The following is a 26,182-nucleotide window of genomic DNA, read 5'->3' on the forward strand; positions in this document are numbered from 1 at the left end:
TGGCCACTGCCAAGGCGCCATTAGCACCTTACAGCAGTACGGTGATGTCTATTGTGCACCACGCAGTTTGGATGCAGCGCACAACACATGTCATCGACGCTCACACCAAAATGGCACCAGGAGAGCATGGGAGGGCTCGGGAGCGTGGGGACACTCTCCTCTCTTGAGCTCTATAATTGGCCCTAGGCCAGCGCACTGTATCAGGCCATAGATTTCCTCCCAACTTCAAAACCGCAGTGAGCTAAAAGACCACAATTAGCCTAGGTTATTTGGTTTGAACAAATGCATATCCTATGACTTACTGACTCTGCTGATCATCTTCCAATCTGGTGTTTTCTAGCTGCACTTCTTCTTCTTTTTCTTCACTTTCCATTAGTTTATTTACAGGTTCTTGTAGGCTCTAAGTCAAAGCAGAGATTAAAAAGAACATCTAACATTAATAAAAAGGAATGCAGAAAAATCTTTAATGTTGCAACTTAGTAAAGTCACACAAAACAGAAGCCTCACGGGCATATAAACAACTTCAGTTTAAACAGGAAGAAAGAAGAAAGGTTGAAGCACAAGAAATCAGCAGGAAAAAATTCCTGAAGAATAACTATAGTGGAAATAAAATTGAAAACTGGACAGAAAGTGTATGGCAGTTCACAAAGCAAAAGTTAAACATGGACCAAGTGATAAGCTGGTCTGCTTCATATATGATCATGTCACACTAGTGTTTATACACCCACACTGGCTCAGAGTCCATTTTCAGGACCAATTTAAACAGTTGGTTTTAACTTAAAAATAGGCTAGGACAGACTAACTGAAATATAGTATTCCTCTGTTTGAAAAACCAAGTTCATCTTTAGAGGACTGAGGCCCCCCATACAGACAGGCCAAAATAAAGCTGCTTCGGGACACTTTGGAGGTATGCTGTTTAAATGTTGCATGCGTCCTTAGAATCCAGAAGCCATACCAAAGCCACGATCTAGTCTTAAGGACTGGAGCACAGCTTTGGCGCAGCTGTATGGGGCCTGACTCTTGATGCTCATGCCAAGTGAGCTGAGTAGCTATCAGGGACTGTACCTTCTTACTCATAACCCTCTGGTTATGAAGACTGTCTTTCTCACCAATTATTTCCATGACACATGGAGATTTGCACATACCTTTTTAAAAATTTAAAAATGTTTTTAGTGTTCTGTGCCATTGTATGTGCTGTATAATTGTTGGCTATCTGATACTAATCTCTTTGGAACTGTTGATGAGCCAAGTTGTTTGATTAAAATATTATGTTTTTTAACATCACATGTTGCCTTGGTTGCACAGTGGTTAAATGCCTGTACTGCAGCCATTCACTCACAAAACACAAGGTTGTGAGTTCAATACCAGCAAGGGGCTCAGGATTGACATCCTTCCGTAGGTTCCCAAAACGAGTACCCAGCTTGTTGGGAGCAATTAGCTTACACTTTGTAAACCACTTAGGGAGTGCTTAAGTGCACTAAGCAGTACAGAAATATACTTGCTATTATTATTGCCTTTTTTACTGTAATTCCCCAGAGAACAATGTTGCTGAGTAGCTTATACAAATAAAAACAAAGTAAAATAAACGTAGCATAGCAGCAATATAAAGGAGACTCCAAACATTTCAGGGTTAAATTCCTGCATGACTTGTGCTGGTGAATATTTCATGCATCTGATGATGTGGATTTTCATCTATGAAATATTATGCCATGATCAGTTTATTAGTTTTTAAGATGCCACAAGATTCATTACTGCAACAGATGAACACAGCTATCTATCAGTAAAGCCATGTGATATGAATGTTCAATCTTTAGCATTTATAAAACCTGGTATAATGAACTACCACTCAGAGGATCAGACTCTTAAGCCCATTATTACTATGTATACTTCATTTTGGCACATTCATTCATTCTTGAAAGATGCAATCAAACTACCAAAGGCACATATTGTACTTTCAGTTTGAACTGAAGTTTAGTGTTTCATTTTCAACCCACTTAAAATAAGGTGTTCTTTTGTTTTTGGTTTTACAGAACAGTGTTTCATATTTAGTTCTACTTGCTGTTCCTATTTCTACATTCTCAGACAAGGAAAATGTATACCAGTCTTTCATGTTAGATTTCTGTTAATGGCACTTTTAAAGTTTGTTTTACTGTTGTCATGTAGGAAGACTGATGTTTTCTGAAAGACTAATAAAAGCTAGTACTTTTCTTTTAAAATTATCAATCAATCTTATAAAATATTAGGTTACAAAATAAACAAAATGAGGCAAAAATGGAGTTTCTTCATGCATTCCCACATTATCTACTACAAAGTTTTTAATTCCATACAGTGTGCCAATTTCCTCTTATCAAGATTAGTTCCTGGGCTGCTCAGATAAGTAGACTGATTCACAAATGGAGGCGTTGCAGAAGTCCTGCCAATGTAATTTAGTTGAAAACAAGAAGTTTGTACTTATGTTACTTTTTGTATTTTTAGTCACTTCTAGGTACCAAATAAACAATTTCATTTTTCCCCCAAATCACAATTTGTACAAATAATTACATGGGCTGGAAGCCTAGGAGAGGCATTTGTTCATTTCTACACCAAAAGATAACTTACCGTAAGTGGCAAACTGACCATGGCAATGTTCTTATTACCTAATCAAATCTAAACATAGGCTTGACACATAAGAGGATATATATAACCAGATGCAACAGCTTTACAGAAAATAGAACCTTTCTTTTCCTTTTACTGTATACACTCATGTATAAGTCTAGAAATCTTAGTAAAAAAACTGGCCCCAAAAACCCAGGTTGACTTATCTATGGGCTAATGTAAATACTGTATTTTAACTTTTATCAAAAAGGGAACCATCCCCTTCTCTGAGTTGAGTGGCAAAAGGAGAGAGCTTAGTCCATCCCAGGATCACCTATAAGAAGCACCAACCCCCTCTTTTCCCTTTGGCATGATGCTGCTTCTGACCATTTGAAATTCCTGAGTGGAAAAATGGCAGCGGCAGTAGCTCTTTGGTACTTCTCCTCAAAGAAGGACCAAGAGGAATTGGGCTTTGAAAGATTTGAATGTCTGAAGAATCTGTGAATGTTTGTCAGCTCTCCTGGATTAAAATCAGGCAAAGTCATCCCATTAAAGTTAAAGGCTATAATCACTGCTACTGTAGTTGCCTTTTTTTTGCTTTTCTTTTTTATCCTTTTTTACATATGCACATTTTCTTAGCCCCATCTGTGACCTACACATCACACAGCCACCCTTTATCATAGCTCCCTGGTCATCATCAAGCCTTTAGGGTGAGCACAAATAGTTATGCCTGCTGGACTTTTGTAAGTTCTATGGCATTGTTTTCCTTTGTTTCGTCTTTTATATCCTTTATTACATGCCCCTAGGTTTTACCATCAACACATCCACAGGACATATTAAAATCCACATTTTTTGCCCTAAAACCTGCCCTTGACTTATATATGAAGTCAATTTATATAACAGATGGATTTGCAGACAAGCTAGTAAATATTTTACTGGGCTCATGATTTTGTGGACTTATTCTGAAATCAAGAATAGCTTCTTAACTGAAATCACCGACTTTTTAAAAACTTATTTTTTTAAATAGGGTGATCACAATGGTTTGCCAAATGAAGGACCAAATAAATTTGTGAGTTACATGCAAATGGGCCCATAATGCCATTTACTGCAGGAAAGGGGTTATGATAGGATCCATTAAATTTCTTATTGCACAAACCCTATCAGGAAGGAATGCAGGGCCTAGAAAAACTCCTCCATGGCCTTTCTTAAGATATGGCAGCAGGGTAGGGCTAGGAAAAGACTCAGTGTGTGTTCTGCTGTACACAAAGACATACAGGATGCAAGCTCTAGTGGCAATGGTCCAAAACACATTGCAGAAATAATTCAGTTTGAGACCACTTTAACTGCCCTGGCACAGTGCTAGGGAATCCTGGGAATTGTAGTTTACTGTGGCACCAGAGTTCTCTGATAGAGAAGGCTAAATGTCTCACAAAACTACAGTTCCCAGAATTCCCTAGCATTCAGCCAGGACAGTTAAAGAGGTCTCAAACTGGATTAGTTCTGTAGTGCATTTTGGACCAATGGCTACAATCACTGCAAGGTTGGGAAGCCAAAGTAAGAAGCAGGAGACATAAGCTTGTAGTGATGGATTTGGGACTCATACACAGAGCGGGAGGATCTTTAAAGAAATAGCAAAACAAATAATATATAGCACATTTATTTCTATAAGGAATTATAAAGTGCAATAAATGAACTGAAATAAAAATAAATCCTGTAGAATTATTTAACATAATAAATCACTATAAATTATTAATAAATAATTTAATATAATAACATAATTATGTTGAATAATAAAGGTGGACCTCTTCTACTGACTACTGAGAAAACTGAGTGGTTTTTTTGGAAGGACATTGCTACAAGAATATTAAATGGAGTTGCTTCTCACATATTCTCACCCACGCTTGCTCCTATGTCATTTTGTCTTCTGCTACAATTATGATAAATATGACACTGATATGTGGATGGCACCATACTACTAGCAGAAAACATTATGGACTTGGAACAATTATTCTTGTTTTCTTTATGTTCAGCAGTAAGCCTGCCTTTGCGCTTCCTTTTTGATCTTCCATTATTATTATTATTATTATTATTATTATTATTATTATTATTGGTATAAATACCATAAATAATAATAATTATTATTACTAAGGAAGATCAAAAAAGGAAGCACAAAGGCAGGCTTACTGCTGAACATAAAGAAAACAAGAATAATGACCATGGAGGATCTATTAAAGAGTTCCTGTACTGTAGATCAAATATTGTTCAGAATAGACATTGAAGTCAAGAAATAAGAAAAAAATAGGAATGGAAGGGTAGCAATGAAAGAATTAGACAAGATCCTAAACTCTAAGAATATACAATTGGACACAAAGGTTAAAATCGTACAATCCATTATATTCCCCACTACCATGGACAGATGTGAGCTGGACAGTGAAGAAAGCTGACAGAAGATCAGCTCATTTGAGATGTGTTGCTGGAGAAGAGTGCTGAGGATACTGTGGATGGCTGTGAAGACAAACGAATGAGTCTTTGAACAGATCAAGCCTGACCTCTCCCTGAAAGCCAAGATGATCAAATTGAGGCTGTTGTACTTTGGCCACATCATGAGAAGGAATGACTCATTAGGAAAGATAATAATACTAGGGAAGGTAGAAGGCAGCAGGAAAAGGGAAAGACCGCACACCAGATGGCTAGACTCAATCAGGGAGATCACAGTTCTGAATCTGCAGGACCTAAGCAGAGCAGTTGAGGATGGTCTTTTTGTTTTTAAATGTCTCATCCACAGGGCCATCATAAGTAGGGGCCATTTCGAAGGCAGTTAACAACAACACTATAAATATACTATTTTAATGATATATTCAATTTTTCCCCCAATTCTTGAACTATTAATTTTTAAATTGAAATAAAGATGGCAAGAGGAATGATCATTATCAAGTACTGGGAACCCCAAAGCAAAATTATCTTTCCTTCAACAGGATACTTGGGCTTTTTACTGTATTCTCTCAAAAACAAATTCAGCTATCAGGAAATGCAGCTGCAATTATACAACTTCCACAACATACCTCAAAGTAAAGAAAACAATCTTTAACATATTACTCATTACCAGACAAAAAGAAAACAAAAAGAAAAGACAAAACTCTTCAAATAATACAGTACCTTATTTCCAGAAATAATCCCAAGGGCAGAGTGTTTTTTCAGTATGAATAAATCATCAGTTCATAAAACTGCTTCCCCCCCCCCAAATGATATAACTCACTAAAATAGAACCCTGAACTGATCTCAAAAGGTCTAAATTTCACCAAGCAAAACCCTGATGCTGTAAAGCTTTACATGCTTGCTTAATTGAGACATCTACACTATGTCCATAGAAAAAATTATGTAACAAAACTGAGAACACACTCTTCTGATGCTAGGGCAATGTATCCATGCAAAAATAGGAGTAAATTTTCTCTAGTACAAGCAAAGTACAACAGCATAGTGATGGACTATGTGGAGTTTCCAGCTCGAATAGCTGCTTGGCAATGAAACTCAGGGCAAACTAGGGCTGTAATCACACTGCAGAAATAATCCAGTTTAGCACCACTTTAATTGCCATGGCCCAATGCTATGGAATTCTTGGAATTGTAGTTTTGTGAGACATTTAGCCTTCTCTGTCAGAGAGCTCTAGTGGTACAACAAACTACAGTACCCAGAATTCTATAGCACTGAACCAGGGCAGTTAAAGTGGTCTCAAACTATATTATTTCTGCAGTGTGGATGCAGCCTAGATGAGTTATGTGTTAAAAAGTGGCTTTTAAGATGTAAGCTCCATATATCTACAGGGACCAACTTGGGTCTCCTTTCTTGCTACTAGCTATTTAACAAACAAACAAACAAACAAACAATATTTCGCACATTGATAAAAACCATTTGATAGAACATTTACAAATGGCTAGAAAAAAGGTAAAGCAGCTACTTCTCTTGTTTGAGCTTCCAGATCTGTTTTTTCTTCTCTTTTTTAAAATAAGAGGTTTAGATAACTGACCCAGTCCTGGATTTCAGGGCTTGCAAAATCAAGAGCAAACACTGGGCCCCAGGGATTATTCCTCATTAGTCCTCTTATGCACCAGTTCCCTGTTACTTCCAAACCAGGAAGCTTGGTCAATGAAAATCAGAATCACAGATATAGAAAGTAGTATTTAACTTGCCCTTCATAGGCTTTTCTTCAGCTGCCCCTACACTGTGGAGTAAACTGCATGAAGAGACTTGACAGATGAATGTGCTGTCTGAGTTTTAAAAAGCATTAAAGATTAGTCTCTTCCAGCAGCTAGCAAGATGATTTTTAAATTGTGATTTTTAAATCATGAATTTTAAATGTGGATTGCTTTCATAGGTGTGTATCTTATTTGTCCTTTGAAATTGATGTGTATTTCAAATGATGTGTTTTAACTGATGTTGTCTGATAATTGTTGTTCCCCACCTCAATCCATGGGGAGAGGTGGCTAAGAAATTTATCATCATTATCATCAACATCACTGGAAATGAGAAAGCTTATACTCAGTTTTGTGATCAGGGCCACTGTGAAGTCACTCCTCATGACTGGTTCTTACACTTCTTCAGTAATATGTGGATGGTTGCCATACATGAATAGCTAGGCTGTAGGGATATTTCTCATGCCACAGTGCAAAGCCAATGTATGCCTTAGGAGCACAACACATATTTTAACAGTGCAAACTTAGCTGAGGATGATGTAACCTATATCCCATGTTAAAAGTACCTCAGCTTTACTAAGAACCAAACACTGATGTGGACTATCTCATGGTCATTGTAACTTGTGAAAATCTTCTATGGTAAATACCTTTCCCAAATAACCCTACAAAGAATGGAAATACCTGAAGGTAAATATTCCTTACCTTCAACATTGTGAATTCATATGGCTGATAGCCTTTGAAACTTTCATGGATAGCTGCCATGGTATGAGATGTCTTTTCCCAAAAATGAAGAAGTGTTGTCTGTAAGAGAAAAAACATCAGAACACAACAGTCATTGCTAATGAAATATTTAATGTTTCAGGCATATTCCACCAGATTTATGCAATATAAAGTTGTGTGGATTTCATTGCTAAAAAAAGATCAGTGATTTTATTTCTGTTTAGATACCTGGTATGTTGTTAGCACATGAGACAGAAGATTACATCTGCTTGCTCCAAGAAGATCCACTTTTTGACAGACATCAGTTTTCAGTTTGTCAAAGTTCAATTTTGTATGACGGACTTGTGCTTGGACCTATTGATATATAGAATATGGAAAAGAATAAGAATGTCTTCAGACATTGAAAGAACTTAGAAAATGTCTTCTTCTAGCTTGCCTCTCTCAAAGTCATTATTTTACACTGCTAATGTAATTTCACTAATAACTTTAAAACTTTATTTTTGTGAACTAAAAAATACAGAATTTTCTTGGGGGGGGGGATTCTTGAAATCATAGTTCCAAAAAGTAATTTTTCCAAGTTTCAGTTTCACTGGAGAAGGACAACAGGCCATCCCAATTAACATATGGGAATATTATTTCTTCTGCCAGAAAAGATAAAAGAGCCTGAATAATGCATTACCACAGTAGGATAGCCACTGTTTTGGCCCCATGCTGAGAAAGTAGGAGAGGAAAACTGACTTGTTCCTTCCCAGGCCAACTGTACCATTTGTAGGGGCAAGACAAAGTCTGCATATAAAAATATTTAATTAGTCCTTGTCTTCTTTCATCAAGATATTAAGGCCACATTTTACAGGTGAGAAGCTCTCAGATCGTATTCACATCTATACCCTTGAACATCATCTAGCTAGTTTTCTACATTGACACACACTTAATTTTTGGCCATTCTAATGCTGCAGATTGAATCAGTAATTAAGTTTTATTAAAGTAGGCCTGTCTGCATGGAATCACATTATCAATCAATGTTCCTTTCTTCTGACTTTGAAAAAAAATATGGAACAGAATAGACAGTGATTTAAGAAAAATAGCTGCTCACTTTCTTTAAGTGTCATTCTGTTTTGCATATGGTTTTCCCTATTCCTTTTCCAATACTACAGGTATTTATGTTCGAGCAAATTCACACTTTTAACTTTTTCTGACTCAGTGGAGCCTCCCCACTGAAGCAAAGGACAAGGTGGTTCTCCCATTCACACACCAATTCCATAGGTAGATGTGCACTTCATTGGCAACTTAATTTTATTGCAACACTGTTGATGAGTCAGTATCTGTAACTGCCATCAAAGGAAGCAAGCTACTTTATAGGACAAGATATGTGACACACACAGCTCTACCCTGCCAAAAAACAAAACAAACAAACAAAGGAAATGCTAGAAAACTACTGGAGAACAGGGTACTTGGCCATGAAACCCACTGGGGGATCGTAGGCAGGTCGCATGTTCTCAGAATCAATGGAAGGCAATGGCAAACCCCCTCTGAACAAATCTTGCTAAGAAAACCCCATGATAGGTTCAGCTTATGGTCACCATAAGTCAGAAACAACTTGAAGGCACACAACAACAACAACAACAACAACAACAACAACAACGACAGAACACTACTATAGTTCCTCAACATCTAGTGGAGCCAGCTGGTAGTTAAACTAAGGTATGCAATTTTTAATCAATATATTTATTGATATATCACTTCAACACATAAACAATGTGAATCAGCTTTTTGTTGCTGTTACTGTTAGCTACTTTTGAGTCAATCTTGACTCATGGCGACCCTGTGAATGAGACATCTCCAACCCCCCCCCCCCCAATCCTCTACTCCCTGCTCAGGTAATGCAGGCCCAGGCCCATGCTGTCTCTGACTGACTTTATCCATCTGGCATATGGTCTTCCTCTCTTTCTACTTCTCTCCATCTTCCCCGGCATCACTGTCTTTTCTAAGGAGTCATGCCTTCTCATTACTGTATGTGGCTGAAATATGACAGCTTCAATTTAGTCATCTTGGCTTCCAGGGAGAGTTCTGGCTTGATCTGTTCTAGGACCCACTTGTTTGTCCCTTTAGCTGTCCATGGTATCCTCAGCATTCTTCTCCAGCACCACATCTCAAATGAATTGATTTTCATCTTACCCACTTCCTTGGTAATAGGGAATACAATGGCTTCAACAATGTTAACTTCAGTGTTTAGTTGTATATCTTTACACTTTAGGATTTTGTTTACTTCTTTCATAGCTGACCTTCCCATTCCTATATCAGAATCAGCTATAGCTTCCTTTTAAAAAAGAAGACACTAGATGGATGTTTGTTTAGATCTTGCCCTCTATCCATGAATCTCAGGGCAGCATACAATAAAATCAATCTAATACATTTAAAACATTATAAATAATTAAAATAATTTTAATAGGGTAAAAATTATACAAACAATTCACAATTAAAAGAAAGATTTTAAAAGTTAAAATAGTTTTAAATGAATTAAAGCCATATGCATGAGGTTTTGTAAAACTAGTCATTCCCCAAAAGGTTTCATAAAGAATCATGGTTTCACTTGGTGCCTAAACAACAGAAATGCCAACAACAATGGGGCCTCCAAGAAGAGGGTGTTCCATGGATGGGGTGCCACAGCAGAGAAGGCCCTCTCCCATGTCCTTGCATAGCATACTGCCCTGACTGGTAAGACACAGAGGAAGGCCCCACCAGCAGACCTGGCAGTTGCGTATAGGTAGCATTAGCACTTTAAAATACTGTAGACCAAAAATTATCATACAGCAGGTTGAAAAAGGAAATACAGTATATCTGCGTAAGCTCATTGCTCTGTATCCACATTACCTGTAAATCTGAACAAAATTTAAAAAAATCAACCTCAGATTTTTATTTTTAATATATACTGTGTAATATGGAAAACAAATCTAGTATGCTTCACCATATCTCAGGGCTCATTACTAAAACAACTTAGCACCCTTGTATGCTTCAATCAAGCATACTTTATAGAGGCATCAGTATTTGTCTTTTAAAAATTACAATTAAAACAGCACCCCATAATCCAGAATCCTATCTAACTATATGTTGTCAAATCAATCCCAAAGCTCTTTTGAGCTATTTTAGATTATTATTGTTACAAATATTATTTTTAAGAGAAACTGTCCTATTTAAGTGGCTCTCTTAAGGAACAGATAATTTCTATGAAAGTAATGATGATTAACAGTAGATCTATTTGACCTAATAAGTAATATAAGAACATGTGCCTTTGTGGTCATGCCGGTTATTAGGAGAGTACTGCTGTGTTACCAAATGCCACACGTTTTTCTTTGCCAAGCCAGGAAAAGGCTCCAGTATCAAGCATTATTAAAATGGCTGGATCCTATTTCATTCTTTTTAGATATCAGAGATTTCCTTAGTGGTAAAATTTGCTATGCATCCAACATAGTAGCACAGGGGATTAAGCACTTAATTTTGAACAGTACATCAACCAAGGTTTGGTTCTATTTTTGAAAATGTTTGCATCTTCAGATAACCATCATATCAATAATGATATAACAACAACAACAACAACAACAACAGCAACAATAATAATATATGGAAACTTCATGCTTTGAATCACAGCTCACTTGACTGAATATAAACATGCCCCTGAATGTTCTTACATTCCTTTTTTTCCTCTTTCCATTCTATACAAAATTTGAACTAACCATAGTACTATGTGACATCTGCACTGATGTTATTCCTAACTACAGTATAGTTAGACCCAAACCCGCAATTATTTGATTCAGCACATTAATTTCACCATGTTTAGTTTAAGGGTTCTCCTGGACATAGTACTGAATAGAGAACACAAATTCTGGAGGTGACCCCAAACTATTTTTGACAGTTTAGCAAATATAGCCTTATCTAAGGATGACAGATTATAACTAAAAATGAAAGCCATTTACAATTGTTTCAGTGTGGAAGGAGGTAGCAGTTTTCTTTGGTCCCTGGAGGCTTATGCTATAGTGTAGTTTCCAGGCTGTTCCCTCTATAATAAAAATGACAAAAAAGCACCAGGAAAAAACCCTGGGATGGCTGATAGTAAAGATAAAAAAAGAAGCAGCTCCTCCTTCTTAGAAATGTAATTAGAAATACAGTAAACTATATTTTGCCTCCAAGAATGGTCCAAGTGAACAAAAACAAGTAAGACTTTTACATATTTTTTGTTTTGTTTTGTTTAGTGATTGTATCTGGCTGCAATCCTCGATGTACTTTTCAGGGGCAAGGTTTAAACCGGGGTGGACAACTGTGGAGGATTAGAGGTTTTTTTGTTCTCTGGGAGGCCCAAGGGACTGCGTGTGGCCAGCAGGGCCGCAGAGACTCCCAGGGATCAAAAATGCGTGCTAGGGAGTGTGGAAGGCATTTCCACTGTATTTGGACCCCTCAAGAGTCAAAACAAAGTTTGCAACAAAACATTTTCCCCTTAAAATGACAGAAAATGTCCTTTGCCCACTTCTTTTTTAGACAAATCAGTATATACATTCACCTACACTTCTTACTGTTAACAGCTGTATCCAAATAAAATTGTGATCTTACATTTCCATCCACACGTTCTGAGTCCAGCCTCTCTTTCTTGCTGAAAGTTGCTATGGAAATAATATCATCAGTTGTATGTAGGAAATGCCCCTTTGAACTGTGCAGTGGGTTACTGTAAATGGCTATTTGGTACTGCCAAATTTTACTGGAATTGTTATGATTGTATTGCTACAGAAAATGCTATGCTAGAAGAATTTATAGCACAATCCCATGTGTGTTTACACAAAATTATGTCTCACTGAGCTCAAAGGGGCTTACTCCCAAGAAAGAGTGCAAAGGATGCAGTTCTAGTGAACTAGTTATACACAATGTTTTCTTCCAGTACAAAATTTTGTTTTACTAGTTCAGAGGATCTAAGATTGGTCTTGCATCATTAGCAGCCATAATACAAACTTCTTCAGAATCTTTGTAAACCTCCAATATTAGGAATTACCAATACTTGGATTTCAGCAGTAGAAAATAAAAATATATTGAGAAGTCTTTCATTTTGTTTTCTTTCCTTCAAATCTTCGAAGTGATTTACAGAATGGCACTGGGATCCAGTCTTCTCTGCACTCCTCTCTGCGAGTCTCTTCAGCCCCTTTCTCCATCTGTACCTGGCTGGCCATTCAATCTCTTGGCTACTACTCCCTCTGAGAGCCCAGTTGCCTGCCTGCCTTCCCTTTCTTTCCCTCTCAGATGCTTGCTAGCCCTCTGAATCGCTGCTTCACCATTAGGAACACCACAGGCTTGTCATCTGCGGATGGCTTAATCTGCAGATGGCATGTCAGTGGATACCGATGGCGGAGTGTATACCCAAAAAAATTACTCCAACAAAAGATGACAGGCTAATAAAGATAACTGAACTTTCAAAAATGGATAAACTGAAAACACTGATTACAGAGAAATTCTTGAAAATTTAAAATAAAGATTGAGAATTGTTGATTACTTTTTTATGGTTTCTTTGGGGCCATAGATCAGTTTTATGTTTGGTAAGTTTGATGTAAAAGCATAAACATAATTTCATTTAAAGGAAGTATAATAAATAATGGAATATAGTCATCAGTTAGGGGTGGGAAGTCAGTAGTATAAGTATTGTCTGTTTGTGTTTTTATTCTGTTGTGTAGTAATGTTTATAGTTTAATGTTGTTTATGTATGTATGTTTTAAATATATGGATAAAATATGTGTGTGGTTGTTTTTTTCTTTTCTTTTATGCTTAATAAAAATGATTTTAAAAAGAGAACTAACATACCTTGCTCAATCAACTACTCAGGCTATTCAAACCTGGCCCAAACAAAGCCATACAACTTATAGAACATGCTTATGAATTTGAGCGTAACGATAGAGATCAAGATACAAATGAAAAAAGGAAGTAAAAAAGGAACTGAAAATAAAAAGTTTCATATACTTCCTCCACAATGTGTACAGTTAGTGTGTCAAGTGCAGAACTACATGATAAAAATGAATTACAGCTGGATTAGAATAGGGAAGCAGGAATCAAGGAAGATGAATGGAAGGGTAAACAGGAAAGGAACACAGCTGTTGAGTGGATCTTTTCTTTTCTACAGAGAGATGTGTATTGACTGCCATTCGCACTTTTTAGACCTTATCAGAGTGTTGGGATCATACTTAATGTGGTCCATCTGCTTTGCTTTTGCTACAAAAATTAATGGCAAACATAAAATGTAGCTTGCCTTTCATCTCTTTTCCTCTACTCCAGATTCAAATACAAATATTGACTAAATTAAAGGAAAAACACACATCTGACTGGTCTGGTAGGCCTACAGAATTCAACTGTTTTTGCCTCAATATTTCCAGACAGAAAGGAAGTGTAACCTGGGTAGGGTTACAGAAAGTAGAGTTGAAGGCAAGGATGGCTTAGCTCTTTCAGCCCCAAAGCCAAATACAGCTTCTGATAAAATCTGGAAACTGGACTGGGGCAGGGTGGTTCCTAAGGGCACCAAAATCAAAAGGGTAGGGCCAAAAAGGGCCCCTTTTTCAAAGCAGTGAAATGAATTTCTGGTGTATCCCCATTTTGAAAAAACATTGAGCTAGACAAACAAAAGGAAACTCCTTCCACCTCCAGAATAACCTAATTTGAAGCAAAATGTCCAACACCACCACCTTGGAGGCTTGGGGTGTTGTTGGTTATTTTTCAGTGGCAGATTGTAGAGGGTGTGTAGGCACTCCTTGGGGAATGAAATATAAACAAACAAACAAACAAACAAACAGACAGACTTTGGAGCCACACGTGGCCACACCAATGTCTCACACTTCCTCAACTCCTATATGCACAAATAGAAAAAGCTTGTACTGTAATAACAAGTATCCTTTGCAAACTGCTTATAATCACAATATTTAGCAGGAAATTCAACAGTTCTTTTCCAATTAAGAAGTAATCTATTCAAATACGGTTTTCATATTTAATAATAATTAAGAAATGGTTAATGTGTGTTTTAAATGTAAGATGTATTCTATAAACACCTGTTTTCACAACAGGTGTCTTATACCACATGCAAGCTGCCCTTTCTACCACTGATTTGTACAGAGGGGAATTGCCTTTTCTTTTCCTCTGAGGTTGGGAGAACGTGACTTACCCAAAGTCTCCCAGTGGGTTTCTCCGGTTGAATAGGGATTTGAACCCTGGTCTCCAGTATTGTAATTCAGCACTAAAAACCACTTTACCACATTGGCTCTTTTGACACCCACTAGAGTATTAAAGCTGTACACAAACATTGTTAAAAACAAGGATAGCAAATTACCCCTTTGAAAGCTTTTAAGAGAACACAGTATGTTTTTTAAACATACAGAGTGCAATTAAGATCTTCCCTCCCTGCCCATGGAGGTGACAGGACCCACTGAAGGCCAATGGATATCCACATACAGTGCGCCCACGTTACACGCTGGAAGCCTGCGCCAGAAGAAACCTCGGCACGCCAGTAAGAAGTAATGGACCACACCGCATGCACAAGCCCCTTTACTTCTAATGGGGCTTGAGCATACATGGTTTTCCTGTGTGTGTGTGTGTGTGTGTGTGTGTGTGTGTGTGTGTCCGGAACGGATCCCCACGTAAGGGAAGGGTGCACTGTATTATCATGTCATTTTGAAATAGTGTACACATGCACTTAAAATTTGATGGGTATAAGCTAGTTCTGGGAACTGACGGAACAATTTTGGCTATTCCTAATGATTTTACAAAGGCATCTCTTACTGAAATGCTGCAGTTAATATTTAAGGGGGGGGGGGGGGGGGGAGAAAAGATTTATCACAAAGCAGAAAGCCCTTCAGTGAAGTAAACAAAGACTGTTGCCACTTATTTTATGAGGGCTACAAAAAAAAGTGGTTTATAGCTAAAAGTTGTTAAAAACTGCTGAAATAGCTTTTAAAACTCCAAGCCAGTAGTTATAATATTATTTTAAATTCTCTGCATTATCCAAGTGGTCTTGGATACATTTTTCAGATATTTATTTCTTTAAAATAAAACTAAGTAGATGATGAAGAAAAGCCCTCAAGGACATTCATCGGCCTACAATTATTACAACATTCTACAAGCAATACATATTAGGATGATGTAATATGTTCCCAGAAGCTTTCCTCTATTTTTAAAGAGCACCAGTTTTATTATACATTTAAAGGGTATCTCTATCAAACACTGTAACCTTGCTTATCACCTACAAACAAGAGTGATATAGTGCTCCTAGCCATTTAATATATTCTAAGTGGCTGTATGTAGACAGCTATTGATCATACTTACTACATGACTTTAAACAGCAATTAAATTTAACTAGCAATTAAAATCAATAATTTGCATTGTTTTGACTCAGCATGCATGCCTCTAGAGTGAACTTCCCTTTCTGTTTTTGCCCACTAAAGCAATCAGAGTGTAAAGATCATGAGATGGTCAGACATACTTCAATTTAGAAAAGATTCACAATCTCCTGTTTCTAGGGGGTTGGACTGGATGACCCTTGTGGTCTCTTCAAACTCTACGATTCTATGATGCAACCCTGTGGAGTAGAAGAAATCTGATGAATGATACTGACAGATACTTAATTTCTAACAACAGAGAGACTGAGCTTTATGTCTCTTGTTGCAGGTCCACTTTTAAAAACATACACAGAAGTTTGGCATAGAAAAAAGCTGTGGACTGAGCCCTCATTCCAACTCAGCTGTTCTGTACAGCTGCAGATTCTGTGAAATAATATTAAGGGGAAAAGAGGGAGCAAGGTAAACATTCTTACTCCAAAAACCTATTGTTATGCATAAAAATCTAAAAAACGAGAACACTGCCTTTTTAGGCTCAGCAGTGTTGTAAGTGATTCATATTTTAGTTCAGACTTTTCAGTATGTATATTAAGTAGGATTTTAAAAGTTTTTTCCTCAAATGTGTCACAGGAGTGCAAATCAGCTCCTAGATAGATTGTGTGGATAGGCACTGACTCGCCAACATTTTTTCATTATGCCCACTCTTCCTGTTCCTCTGCCCAAGGGATTTAGCTGGAGGCTGAGTTTATGAAGGAAGACATTTTGTATTACAAGGCTACCGGAAAACCAAGCCTTGTTTCCATTCAAATTCCACTGTGAGGGAAAGGTGCTCTCTAAATTTATGTTCGAAGCTTTCAAAGAGAAACTTCTCCCAACCCCTGGAAGGTGTCTTATAACACTTTTACCCACGTAGGCCAGTAATGTATATTCTGGTCTCCAGGGTCTCAGTCACAATGTCCCATATCATTAGTTACCTAGAACCCTTTCACACTACAGTTATAGTAGCATGGGTCCATCCTACAGAATCCTGGGATTTGTGGTTAAGAGGGAGATATTTAGAATTCAGCCAGATAGCTCTAGTGCTTCATCAAATTACAAACCCCTGCATTCACAAAATGCAGCCAAGGCAGTTAAACTGGAATCATAACATTGTAACTGCACAATATGAACAGGCCCCTGAAGATGTCAGGGGCTGAACTGGAACTTTCTGCATACGATGCAGGGCCTCTAGTACACAGCTATATTTCCTCACTAATACAGTACAGTCTTCCACTCCTTCCCTACAGTAAGGATATCCAGGGCAGTTAAACAGTGGAACTTGATTATGCCAGATGTGGTCCTGAAACCCCAGCCATACTGCACCTCTCCAGTCATATAGCAATTCTTTTTACTGTATTGATGTGTATAATATATCTCTAAATTATGAATCAAGAACAAAAATGCATTTTTAAGCTGGCAGAAACTGTATGTTTGAATATACCTGCCTAATTTACACTGCTTTTTAAAATCATGAAGCACAGAAAAGTACCATAATTATCAAAACTCACTGCTGATTAATGGATCTGCTCTATTAGTTTCCCCCCTCCCTTGCACCGTGGAAATATGCTTGAAATTTTGCCAGTTTCCAATGCAGCCTTTTCAAGCTTTTTCTTCATCATTTCAAGCTCCTTTAGAAAGCTGAGGTTTTCTGAATGTTGAAATGTATACTCAAAACCAGTATTTGCACAGAAAGGTGGAATACACATAGCTTTGTATATTGCTGTCAATTTCAGGACTTAAAATGGTATCTACTGGTATAGAACATACCATGAGGCTACTAACAAAATGGCTGCAATACAATAAATAAGGAAGACAGGAACACATTTGCAGGTAGGAAAAAAATCAGCTAACCACCCCCATCCCGCCCTTTACCCTGCAAACATGACTGATGGCAGCTCTGCTGGACTAACCAATTCCCATCTGCCAACTATGTTCAACTGACAGGAAATACACCAATCTGTGTTGACGACAGTCCAAGAAATAAAACAGATAGAGGTCAGCAAAGTTAGACAAAAAATATATGGATTTTTCCCAACTTGTGTGCATTAAAAAAAAGAAAAAGAAAAAAATACACACAATGTTCATCCAGAAATGCAAACCGTAGGTGTTTTAATTATTGATAAACGGTAAACTAATTTGAAAGATATTGTACAGCCTGAAAATTGCTGTACTGTACTGTAAGTCACCATTCAGTAACATTCATATTCTATTCAGCAAGATTTTATCATGTTTTTGCATAGATTTGCTTCATATTTGAAGCATATACAAGTTAATTGTAAGGTTCATAGATGGGCAGGTTCTTTCAGCAGTTCCATGTAGTTTGTAGAAAGAACAAAAAGAAGAGATCCCTAAAATAAACAAAACATATGCTTTGAGGGCAGGAAAGGCTAACTGGCATTTTTTTCTGGTTTAGAATAATATACACAAAAATGAGAGAGCAAGAGTAAGGAAGACCTGGTGAGCAATGTCATACATTTCAAAGAATGTCTTGAATGCATAGACTAAAGATGGTAGTGTATAAACTGATAACCTCCAGGCTAGACTTTTGCAATGTGCTGTACATTGGGATTCCTATGTGCCAAGTTCAGAAGCTTCAATTAGTTCAAAACATGGTGGTCCATCCAATCGGTTATTGGTACTTCTAGGAGTGACCATATTACACCAATATTAAAATCACTCCAGTGGCTGCCAGTTAGTTTCTGGGCAAAGTACAAAGTTAGTTATTACCTTTAAAGCCCTGCATGGTTTGGGTACTGATTCTCCCATATAATCTGCCATGTACACTCAGGTCCTCTGTGGGAAACATCTATTTCAGTCAGCCAAAACTAGACTGACTGTTATCTAGAGGGCATTTTCTTCAGCCATCCCCAGATTGTAGAATGACCTGCTGGAATAGATTCATCAGCTTAAGTTTAAATCAGCAGTAAAGATCAGCCTGTTCTTGCATGTCTACCCAGATTGTTTTTAAATTATGGTTTTAAAGTTTTCATTATGAATTTTATTGTATTGATTCTACATGTCTTCCTATATGCTTTATAGTTATAAAAGTATGTACAGTCGGCCCTTCTTATACATGGATTTCTTATACACGGATTCAAGCATCCAGAGTTTGAAAATGTTCATAATAAGTATAAATTTCAAATATCAAACCTTGATTTTCCATTTTTAATAAGGGCTACATTTTGCTGTGTCATTATATTTAATGAGACTTGAGCATTCATGGATTTTGTTATCCATTGGGGATCTTGGAACCAAACCCCAGCCTATAACAAGGGTCCACTGTATATAGTTTTATGTGTGTTGTGTTATTTGTTGCTGTTCCCCACCTGAATTCACAGAGAGTAGGAGATAGATAAATAAATAAATAAATAAATAAATAAATAAAGAAAGAAAGAAAGAAAGAAAGAAAGAAAGAAAGTTGTGTATGTTTTAAATAAAGCTAAATACTGGATGCACATTCCTGATAATTCCTCAATAGGAAGGTGGAGCAGTGACGTATATCATTATAACCCCTACTCCTCAGAAGGACTGTCTTGATATATAAACAGCCAAAGAGACATGAGCCTGAAGTGTAGCAACTTCCCAGAAGCACAGTACAGTAGAATACCAACAATAGTCTATGTGAGATTTCTGGTAATCAAAAGAGGAAGAGCATTTCCAACACAACACTGGAACCATTTTAACACAGAAATATTCTTTGCTAGAAAGAAAGTAGTTCAACTGCCATCACGGGAACTACAATGGCAATGCAGAGTAGCATTCAGGTCCTGTTCAGTGGGTTTTTTTAACAGTGTTTTAATTAACAGATGAGTTGCTTATGAAATTTACTCATCCTCTACCTATTAAATGAAGATAGATAAAATCCCATCTGTATCAGTGTGTTGATTTAGTTTTTGCCAACAAAAATAAAACATTATTCAGAACAAAGCGAGATGTCTTTAACCCAATGATACCAACAGGTTTAAGTACACTATTGTGCACATTTACATTGCTGTATTACCCCTGAGAAAAGACAAGACATAACAGCTAGGTAAATCCACCTTCCCCCCCTGCAATTCATGCTTCATTCAGAACATGAAATGGTCAGAAATATGCCTGAATTACAAGTGCTATAATAATGTAATACGATATAAGCCTTTCTCACATGCACATTATAATAAAAATTGCCATGCCATGAAGCCTTATTAACTAATAGCAGACGTGGCACTATGAATCTACAAGTTTTGTTTTCCTAGCACCCAGCACACGTATAACCTCCTGAACAAAGACCTTCAGTGTAGTAGTCTTCCTTGTGATATATATTCTAAAACAACCTGAAACATTCTGTGAAATACTGCCATGCAGTGGCACTGTGCAGAATTGCACACTAAAAAACAAAAGCAACTCCACAATCCATTTAAAACATCAGGAACCTAAAGCATAACAGGAGTACTTCTGCTAATTCTCATCAAAAACAAAATTTGCTTATTAACATTTTAACTGTGAAGCAAAACATCATGCAAAACGTGGGTCTCTGGATGATAGTGCTAACTTTTTCAACAGGTTACATATGATTACATAGTGTTACAGCCATTTCTACAAGGAAATTGACCATAAATTCAGCTGCACTATCCAAAATTGGGAAATTTTAAAACTCTTCTTGTGTAGCAGCCAGACTAGTGGGAACATCAAAAGCAGACCCTCCCCCACAGCATTCAAAAATATGGTTGTCTCTTCAAGTCTTCAACACTTACATTCACTCATAGCTATCGACTACTGAGATCAAATTACACCACCCTACCTCATCATTTTTCTAACTACAATCTTCTTATCCACACCACACACTTTTTGCACAACCATTCATAGTTATGGTCTCCTAAAACTTTGTAAAATGTTTCCATTTCCCCCAGCAACACAAATAATTTTCAGTGACATTAAATCCTGTACAGTGCGCCCGTGTCAGCCATACGTGGCCTTCAGCTTACACTGAAAGCCGTGCGCTGGAAGAGGCAATGGCGCATGTGCCCGAGCCCCATTGTTGAAAACAATGGGGCTTGAGCATACGTGGTATTTCCCTATGCAGGCAGGTCCGGAACAGATCCCCCATGTAAGGGAAGGGCCCACTGTATATTGTTTTTTGCATGTTGTAATTTGTGTGTGTGTGTGGTTTTTTTTTTAATTTTTAAAAATATTATTGAGATTTCTTAACTCAAATTTCAGTTACTTTTTGTGTATGAAATTTGGTGAAAATTTCCTTTCCACCAAGACAACATTACATACTTTTCATCAGAAAGGTATCAATACATCTATCTGGAGGGCCATCTTTGAAAGAATTTTAAATGCTTAAGTTTTTTGTGGGTTTTTTGGTCTATGTGGCCATGTTCTGGAAGAGTTTATTCCTGACATTTCGCCAGCATCTGTGGCTGACACTTCAGAGAATGCTGGCATGGAAGAGAGCTGGGTATGACCCTGGGTAGGGCAGAGTGATATATACTCAACTCTCTTCCATGCCAGCCTTCTCTGAAGATGTCAGCCACAGATGCTGGCAAAATGTCAAGCATAAACTTTTCTAGAACATGGCCACATAGACCAAAAAACCCACAAAAAGCTATGGGTGCTGGCCATGAAAGCCTTCGACTTCACAATTTTAAATGTTGTTTTAAAATTTCTCCTTATTTTAAACATACTATCAATAAATAAAATATAACTAAGAAGTGAAACAGATGGTCAAAATAAGCTGGCTTGAAGGTGGGTCATTTAGTTGACGCAAGCCTTGAAGCTGTCCAGAAACCACTCACAAGTCAACCTATGGGGAGAAAAGCCGGGCTAAAAAGGATCTGGATTTTTCAACTTATTTCCGGAAAATGCGCACCTCCACTCATACGTCTAAATGCAGCACCACCAGAGTGGCTCTAAAGGGGTGCTCTATCCAACCCTAATCGTGCGTATAAATGACCCATCACAGGATTGCATTTAGAAGGGAAAGGGCTGTCGTATCCAAGTGGTGGGGATGGCAATGCCGAAAAGGGAAAGAATGACACCTCTCATTGAGATAAGTAAAACATACACAAACCAGACAGTCAAAGAGGGGGCATGGAGTGAAGGGTGGCATAATTGTACCTTTCCAGCATCTGCAAGGGCACACCTGTGCTCTGATGCCCCGTCCCGGTGGAGAGCTGCACATGCGACTGTGTACAGGTTCACAGGGATGGCCATCCAATGGATAGCATTCGCCAGTGGTGTGCTCCTGCAACTGTGCCCAGGGATGGCAGGGGAAACAATAAAAAAGTACCCAGTGGCACGGCATCAAGCTGCGCCATGTGGTCATGACATGTGCACTCCAGCAACCTTGGGAGCTGGTGGTGGGGTTGGTGGGGACTTGGATAACTTTCAGAAAAGGAAGCTTCAAGATGTTTTTTCCTGCCTGCCTGTTCCACCCTAAGTAGCATATTGATACAAAATCATTTTATTGCCAGGATTTTGCCAACACTCCTAAAAAATACTTCACAGACACAATGTGAGCTTTTTAATTGTTGGTCTAATTCCCATTTTAGTTGGGTTAGTCCCAACTAGAACAGACCCACTGAATCAACTGTTAAATGGTGAATCAGCATGTAGGCAAATCCCTCTGATTTAACAAATTTACTATAGCTGGAACTAACAACAGGATTCCAGCCCTTTTATTTTAAAAATGTACATGTCTAAGAATTAATTTATTAATTACGCTAAATCAGTTATTTCAGTGCTAGAGTTTTGTGATAAATTCCAGATGCCATTAACTAAGCATAAACATTCCAACTGTTCTGAGCAATGACTACTCTTGGGTTTCCCATCACAGAAGGATATTAAAAAATCACTTGCCATTTTGACATTTATTTTATGTCACCATATATCTTCTGTTGCATGCACTCCCCAAGCAGTCTCCATCTCATGAGTGATGGCAGATCAGATGCCAATTGTGCATGTCTGCTATGCTTGCTGATTGCAAGCAAACTAAAGTATCACAAATGGTACAAATGTCATTTGCTCATTTCCAGGGATTGTTATACAGGATCTTTCATTGGGTTGTGAACTGATGATCTTATGCAGTGAGTATCTTAGGATGACTGGACTAGCTGAGTTCAAAGACATAACCAACCTAAGAAGGTCAACAGCTATCAATAATCTGGTTTGGTCATCACAGACTGTTTGCATCCCTGTACTAAAGAGGTATATACACCATTTTCCATCAGAATTACAAGTTCTTGATAGCTATTCTTGGGTTCTAAAGAGGAGATCTTGTTGTAATAGCTAAACTAGTAATGTAAAAATGACTAATTATATGTTAATATACACTTTATTTTGTTCAAATCATTACTTGAGGAACAATTTCAGGTTGTAATATCTTTCAGGAAAGGAAATATATTTCCAACAAGATTAACAGTATCCTGCTCCACAATAAATATCAGTTTATGATTAATTTTATTATCACTGCTGGCTCTGGCATTGTATTTTTTCTTAAAGAAATCAAACCCAGCCTTCATTACTATCATTAAGTATTGCACCAAAGCAAACTTCATACCTTCCTAAATTTCTCCATCTGCTTGTAAAGATCAGGATCTAGCTCTTGAGAAACATCTTTCATCCACAACAGAGCTCCTCGATATTCAGTCCGACACTGTTCCATTCTGTTGACAGTCAACCATGTATCAGAAATGGCTCTGTATCTGAATGTTTCCACCTCTTGATGAAGTCTACATAAAGGCGTGCGTAGTGCTAACCTGCGGCAAAAAAACCCACATTATATACCATAAACATTCTATAACATAAATAAACAAAAACAAAAAATAAAAAGAGCTGTTACACTCTTGATTGGCAAACCAACCAACCACAGGAAAGGAAATGCCAATATAAGCCAAGTCCCAACACAAAGTAGAATACCCAGAAATCTTTTCAACATTCATTTCATCATAATAATAATAATGATGATGATGATGATGATGATGATGATGATGATTTATTTATAGCCCGCCCAATCACCAGGAATCAGAGCGGGTTACAACAATAAAGAAAGTACAAAGCAAATAAACAACAACAATAAAACAACAAAGCATCAGTAATAGACAGTAACTTCATACATCTGACAACACACCATTTTTTTTAGTATTGACACAGTTAATCTATCTGACCCGAAATATTTTTCCAGTGTTCTTTTGTTGTTGCTTTTTTACTTTTTTTTTTTTATAATTCTGAGAGAAAAATGCTAAATACAGGTTCTGAAAAGTTCTGCTGCATTGAACAGGATGCTTAGACTTCACAAGTAAGAGCACGAATGACAGAACATAACACAGACAAACTCATAGGCTTTATTTTATCAGTTATTAAAGGCATGCTTGTTTGATCTACTGTATTTAAATGTATTTTGTTATGACCTGGGGATAAGTTGAGGGTAAAAATTAGGGGGGATATAGCAAAGGATATAAATGCTGAAGCAAAGGATAATGATGTAGAAGAACTTACAAAATTCTGGTGAGCATAACTGTTTGTGCTCATGGTAAAGGCTGGCTAGATAAGGAGAGAAATACAGTAAATGGTTGCTGTGTGAGGTACTGGGGAGGTGGCCAGAGTGGGTGGGGCTAAGAAAACATACACATACCAAAAAGGATGTAAAGGCAAAGCAAAGCAAAGAGCGACTATGGTTATATTAGCAGTAATGACAGCCTTTAACTTTAATGTGATACCTTTGCCTGATTTTAACCTAGAAAAGCTGACAAACATACACAAATGCCTTATAGAAATCCTTCAGAGCCCACTTCCTTATCACTACTTCCCTTCTGTAAATAGAGTGGTTAAAGGCAAGAACTTAGTCTTTCCCAGAAGAACCTAAAACAGTCACTGACCACCTCTGCCATCTCTGCTGTGGTGCTGCTTCTAGCCTTTTTGGATATCTGGACAGAAAAATAGTCGTGGCAGCAATCTGGCGCTTTCCCTTAAAGGAGCAGTGAGAGAGTTGTGGGGTGGGGTTGGTTCTTTTAGGTTCTCCTCAGATGAACTAAGCTCTTACTTTCTGTCACTCTACTTACAGAAGGGAACAATTCCTTTTTTGAAAAGTGTTAATGTACACTATTGTCCCATGGATAAGTTGACACAGGTTTTAGAGATCGATTTTTTAAAACTAAAATTTCTAGTTATACATGAGTATATACAATAAGTCCTCAACAGAATATCTCAGAACTGTATACCACCTTTACCAGTCTGTACTACTGGCAATACTCTCTAGATGTGGGAAATCTGGGACCGGCTGAGAAACAGTAACAGTGGTGTGGTTTTGTACAATGCCTGATTCCAAGTCTAGTACAAACAGGCTATTATCCAAATCAGAAGACTAATGTTTAAGTTTAATGCTGTGTATAAAGACAGGGAAGTTCTCCCCTACACTACCTAGAATTACTCTTAGGCAACAACTCCTAGATCTCAAGATACTCAACCCTCTTTGTCAGAATGTAAAGCTGGAAATGAGGAGCTATAAGGTTCTGCCTTCTATTTTATTTGCTCTCACTATCACAAAAAAAGGGGGGGGAAAGGAAAAAAGGGGAAAAAAAGAATGAAGTATTTCCTGGTTTCTGTCTTTTCTCCTAGCACTATAAATGAGAAAGCAATACAGAACATTCAGGAAACAGATAAGCAGACTGGATTGCATAACAGAGAAGATTGGAAGAGAGCTTTGGTCGCCAAGCCGAGTGGTGAATAGGGCTGTGCAGGAGGGGGTACTTTGTTGGCCTCCATGAAAGGAGACCCACAGGGAGAAGTGGGATCATGTGTAGGAGAGAGCAGGAGGCTATTTAAGGGCCTAGTGCCTCCTCACATACCTCTTTTGCCTGATTTCCAAGATGAGGAACACATTGGCTGTTGCTTGGCCAAATTCTTAACCTTTTGTCTGTCTTGATTTGTATACCTTGTGGTTTCTATTCCTTCCCTTAAGTCTCTGTTCCTCCCTCTTAGAAAACATCAGTTGTTCACACATACACAAGAAGTCAAGGGGGAAAAGAGAGGAAACCAATGGGAGAGACAAGTTAATAGCTGCATGTAGAAAACCTAATGTAGAACGTGCAGGGTGGTGTTAGCATTTCTCTTCTCCTGCAATGCTGATACTCTGCAGTATATTAGACAGAGGTTACATCTTGAGACCAAAATCTCAGGTGCAAAGAAAGACTCAGAGAAAAATCAGCAGTTTCTAGAATCTTCCAAAGTCAAGGAGAAGGAGGAGGAAAACAATGCTCTGAAAGGGAAGGGGCATGCTCTGACAATATTTGTTTTGTTATTAAGATTTTTTTTTTTAAAAAAAGGAATTAA

The 26,182-nt window shown here is 37.7% G+C and overlaps 1 protein-coding gene across 10 annotated transcripts in view; it reads right to left on the reverse strand.

Moving 5' to 3' along the window:
- Positions 1 to 26,182, reverse strand: part of ICA1 (islet cell autoantigen 1) — a 74,045-nt gene that overhangs the window by 26,387 nt on the left and 21,476 nt on the right. For all 10 annotated transcript variants that reach the window (XM_042474049.1, XM_042474047.1, XM_042474043.1 and 7 more), the window contains exons 6-9: positions 23,412 to 23,610; positions 7,713 to 7,838; positions 7,467 to 7,565; positions 303 to 400 (exon numbers count right to left, since the gene is read on the reverse strand). In XM_042474049.1, coding sequence (XP_042329983.1) covers positions 303 to 400; positions 7,467 to 7,565; positions 7,713 to 7,838; positions 23,412 to 23,610 — 522 coding nt within the window. The remainder of the gene's footprint in view (positions 1 to 302; positions 401 to 7,466; positions 7,566 to 7,712; positions 7,839 to 23,411; positions 23,611 to 26,182) is intronic.

This window comes from Sceloporus undulatus, chromosome 6 (genome assembly GCF_019175285.1).
Source record: "Sceloporus undulatus isolate JIND9_A2432 ecotype Alabama chromosome 6, SceUnd_v1.1, whole genome shotgun sequence".
Classification (NCBI taxonomy): Eukaryota; Metazoa; Chordata; class Lepidosauria; order Squamata; family Phrynosomatidae; genus Sceloporus; species Sceloporus undulatus.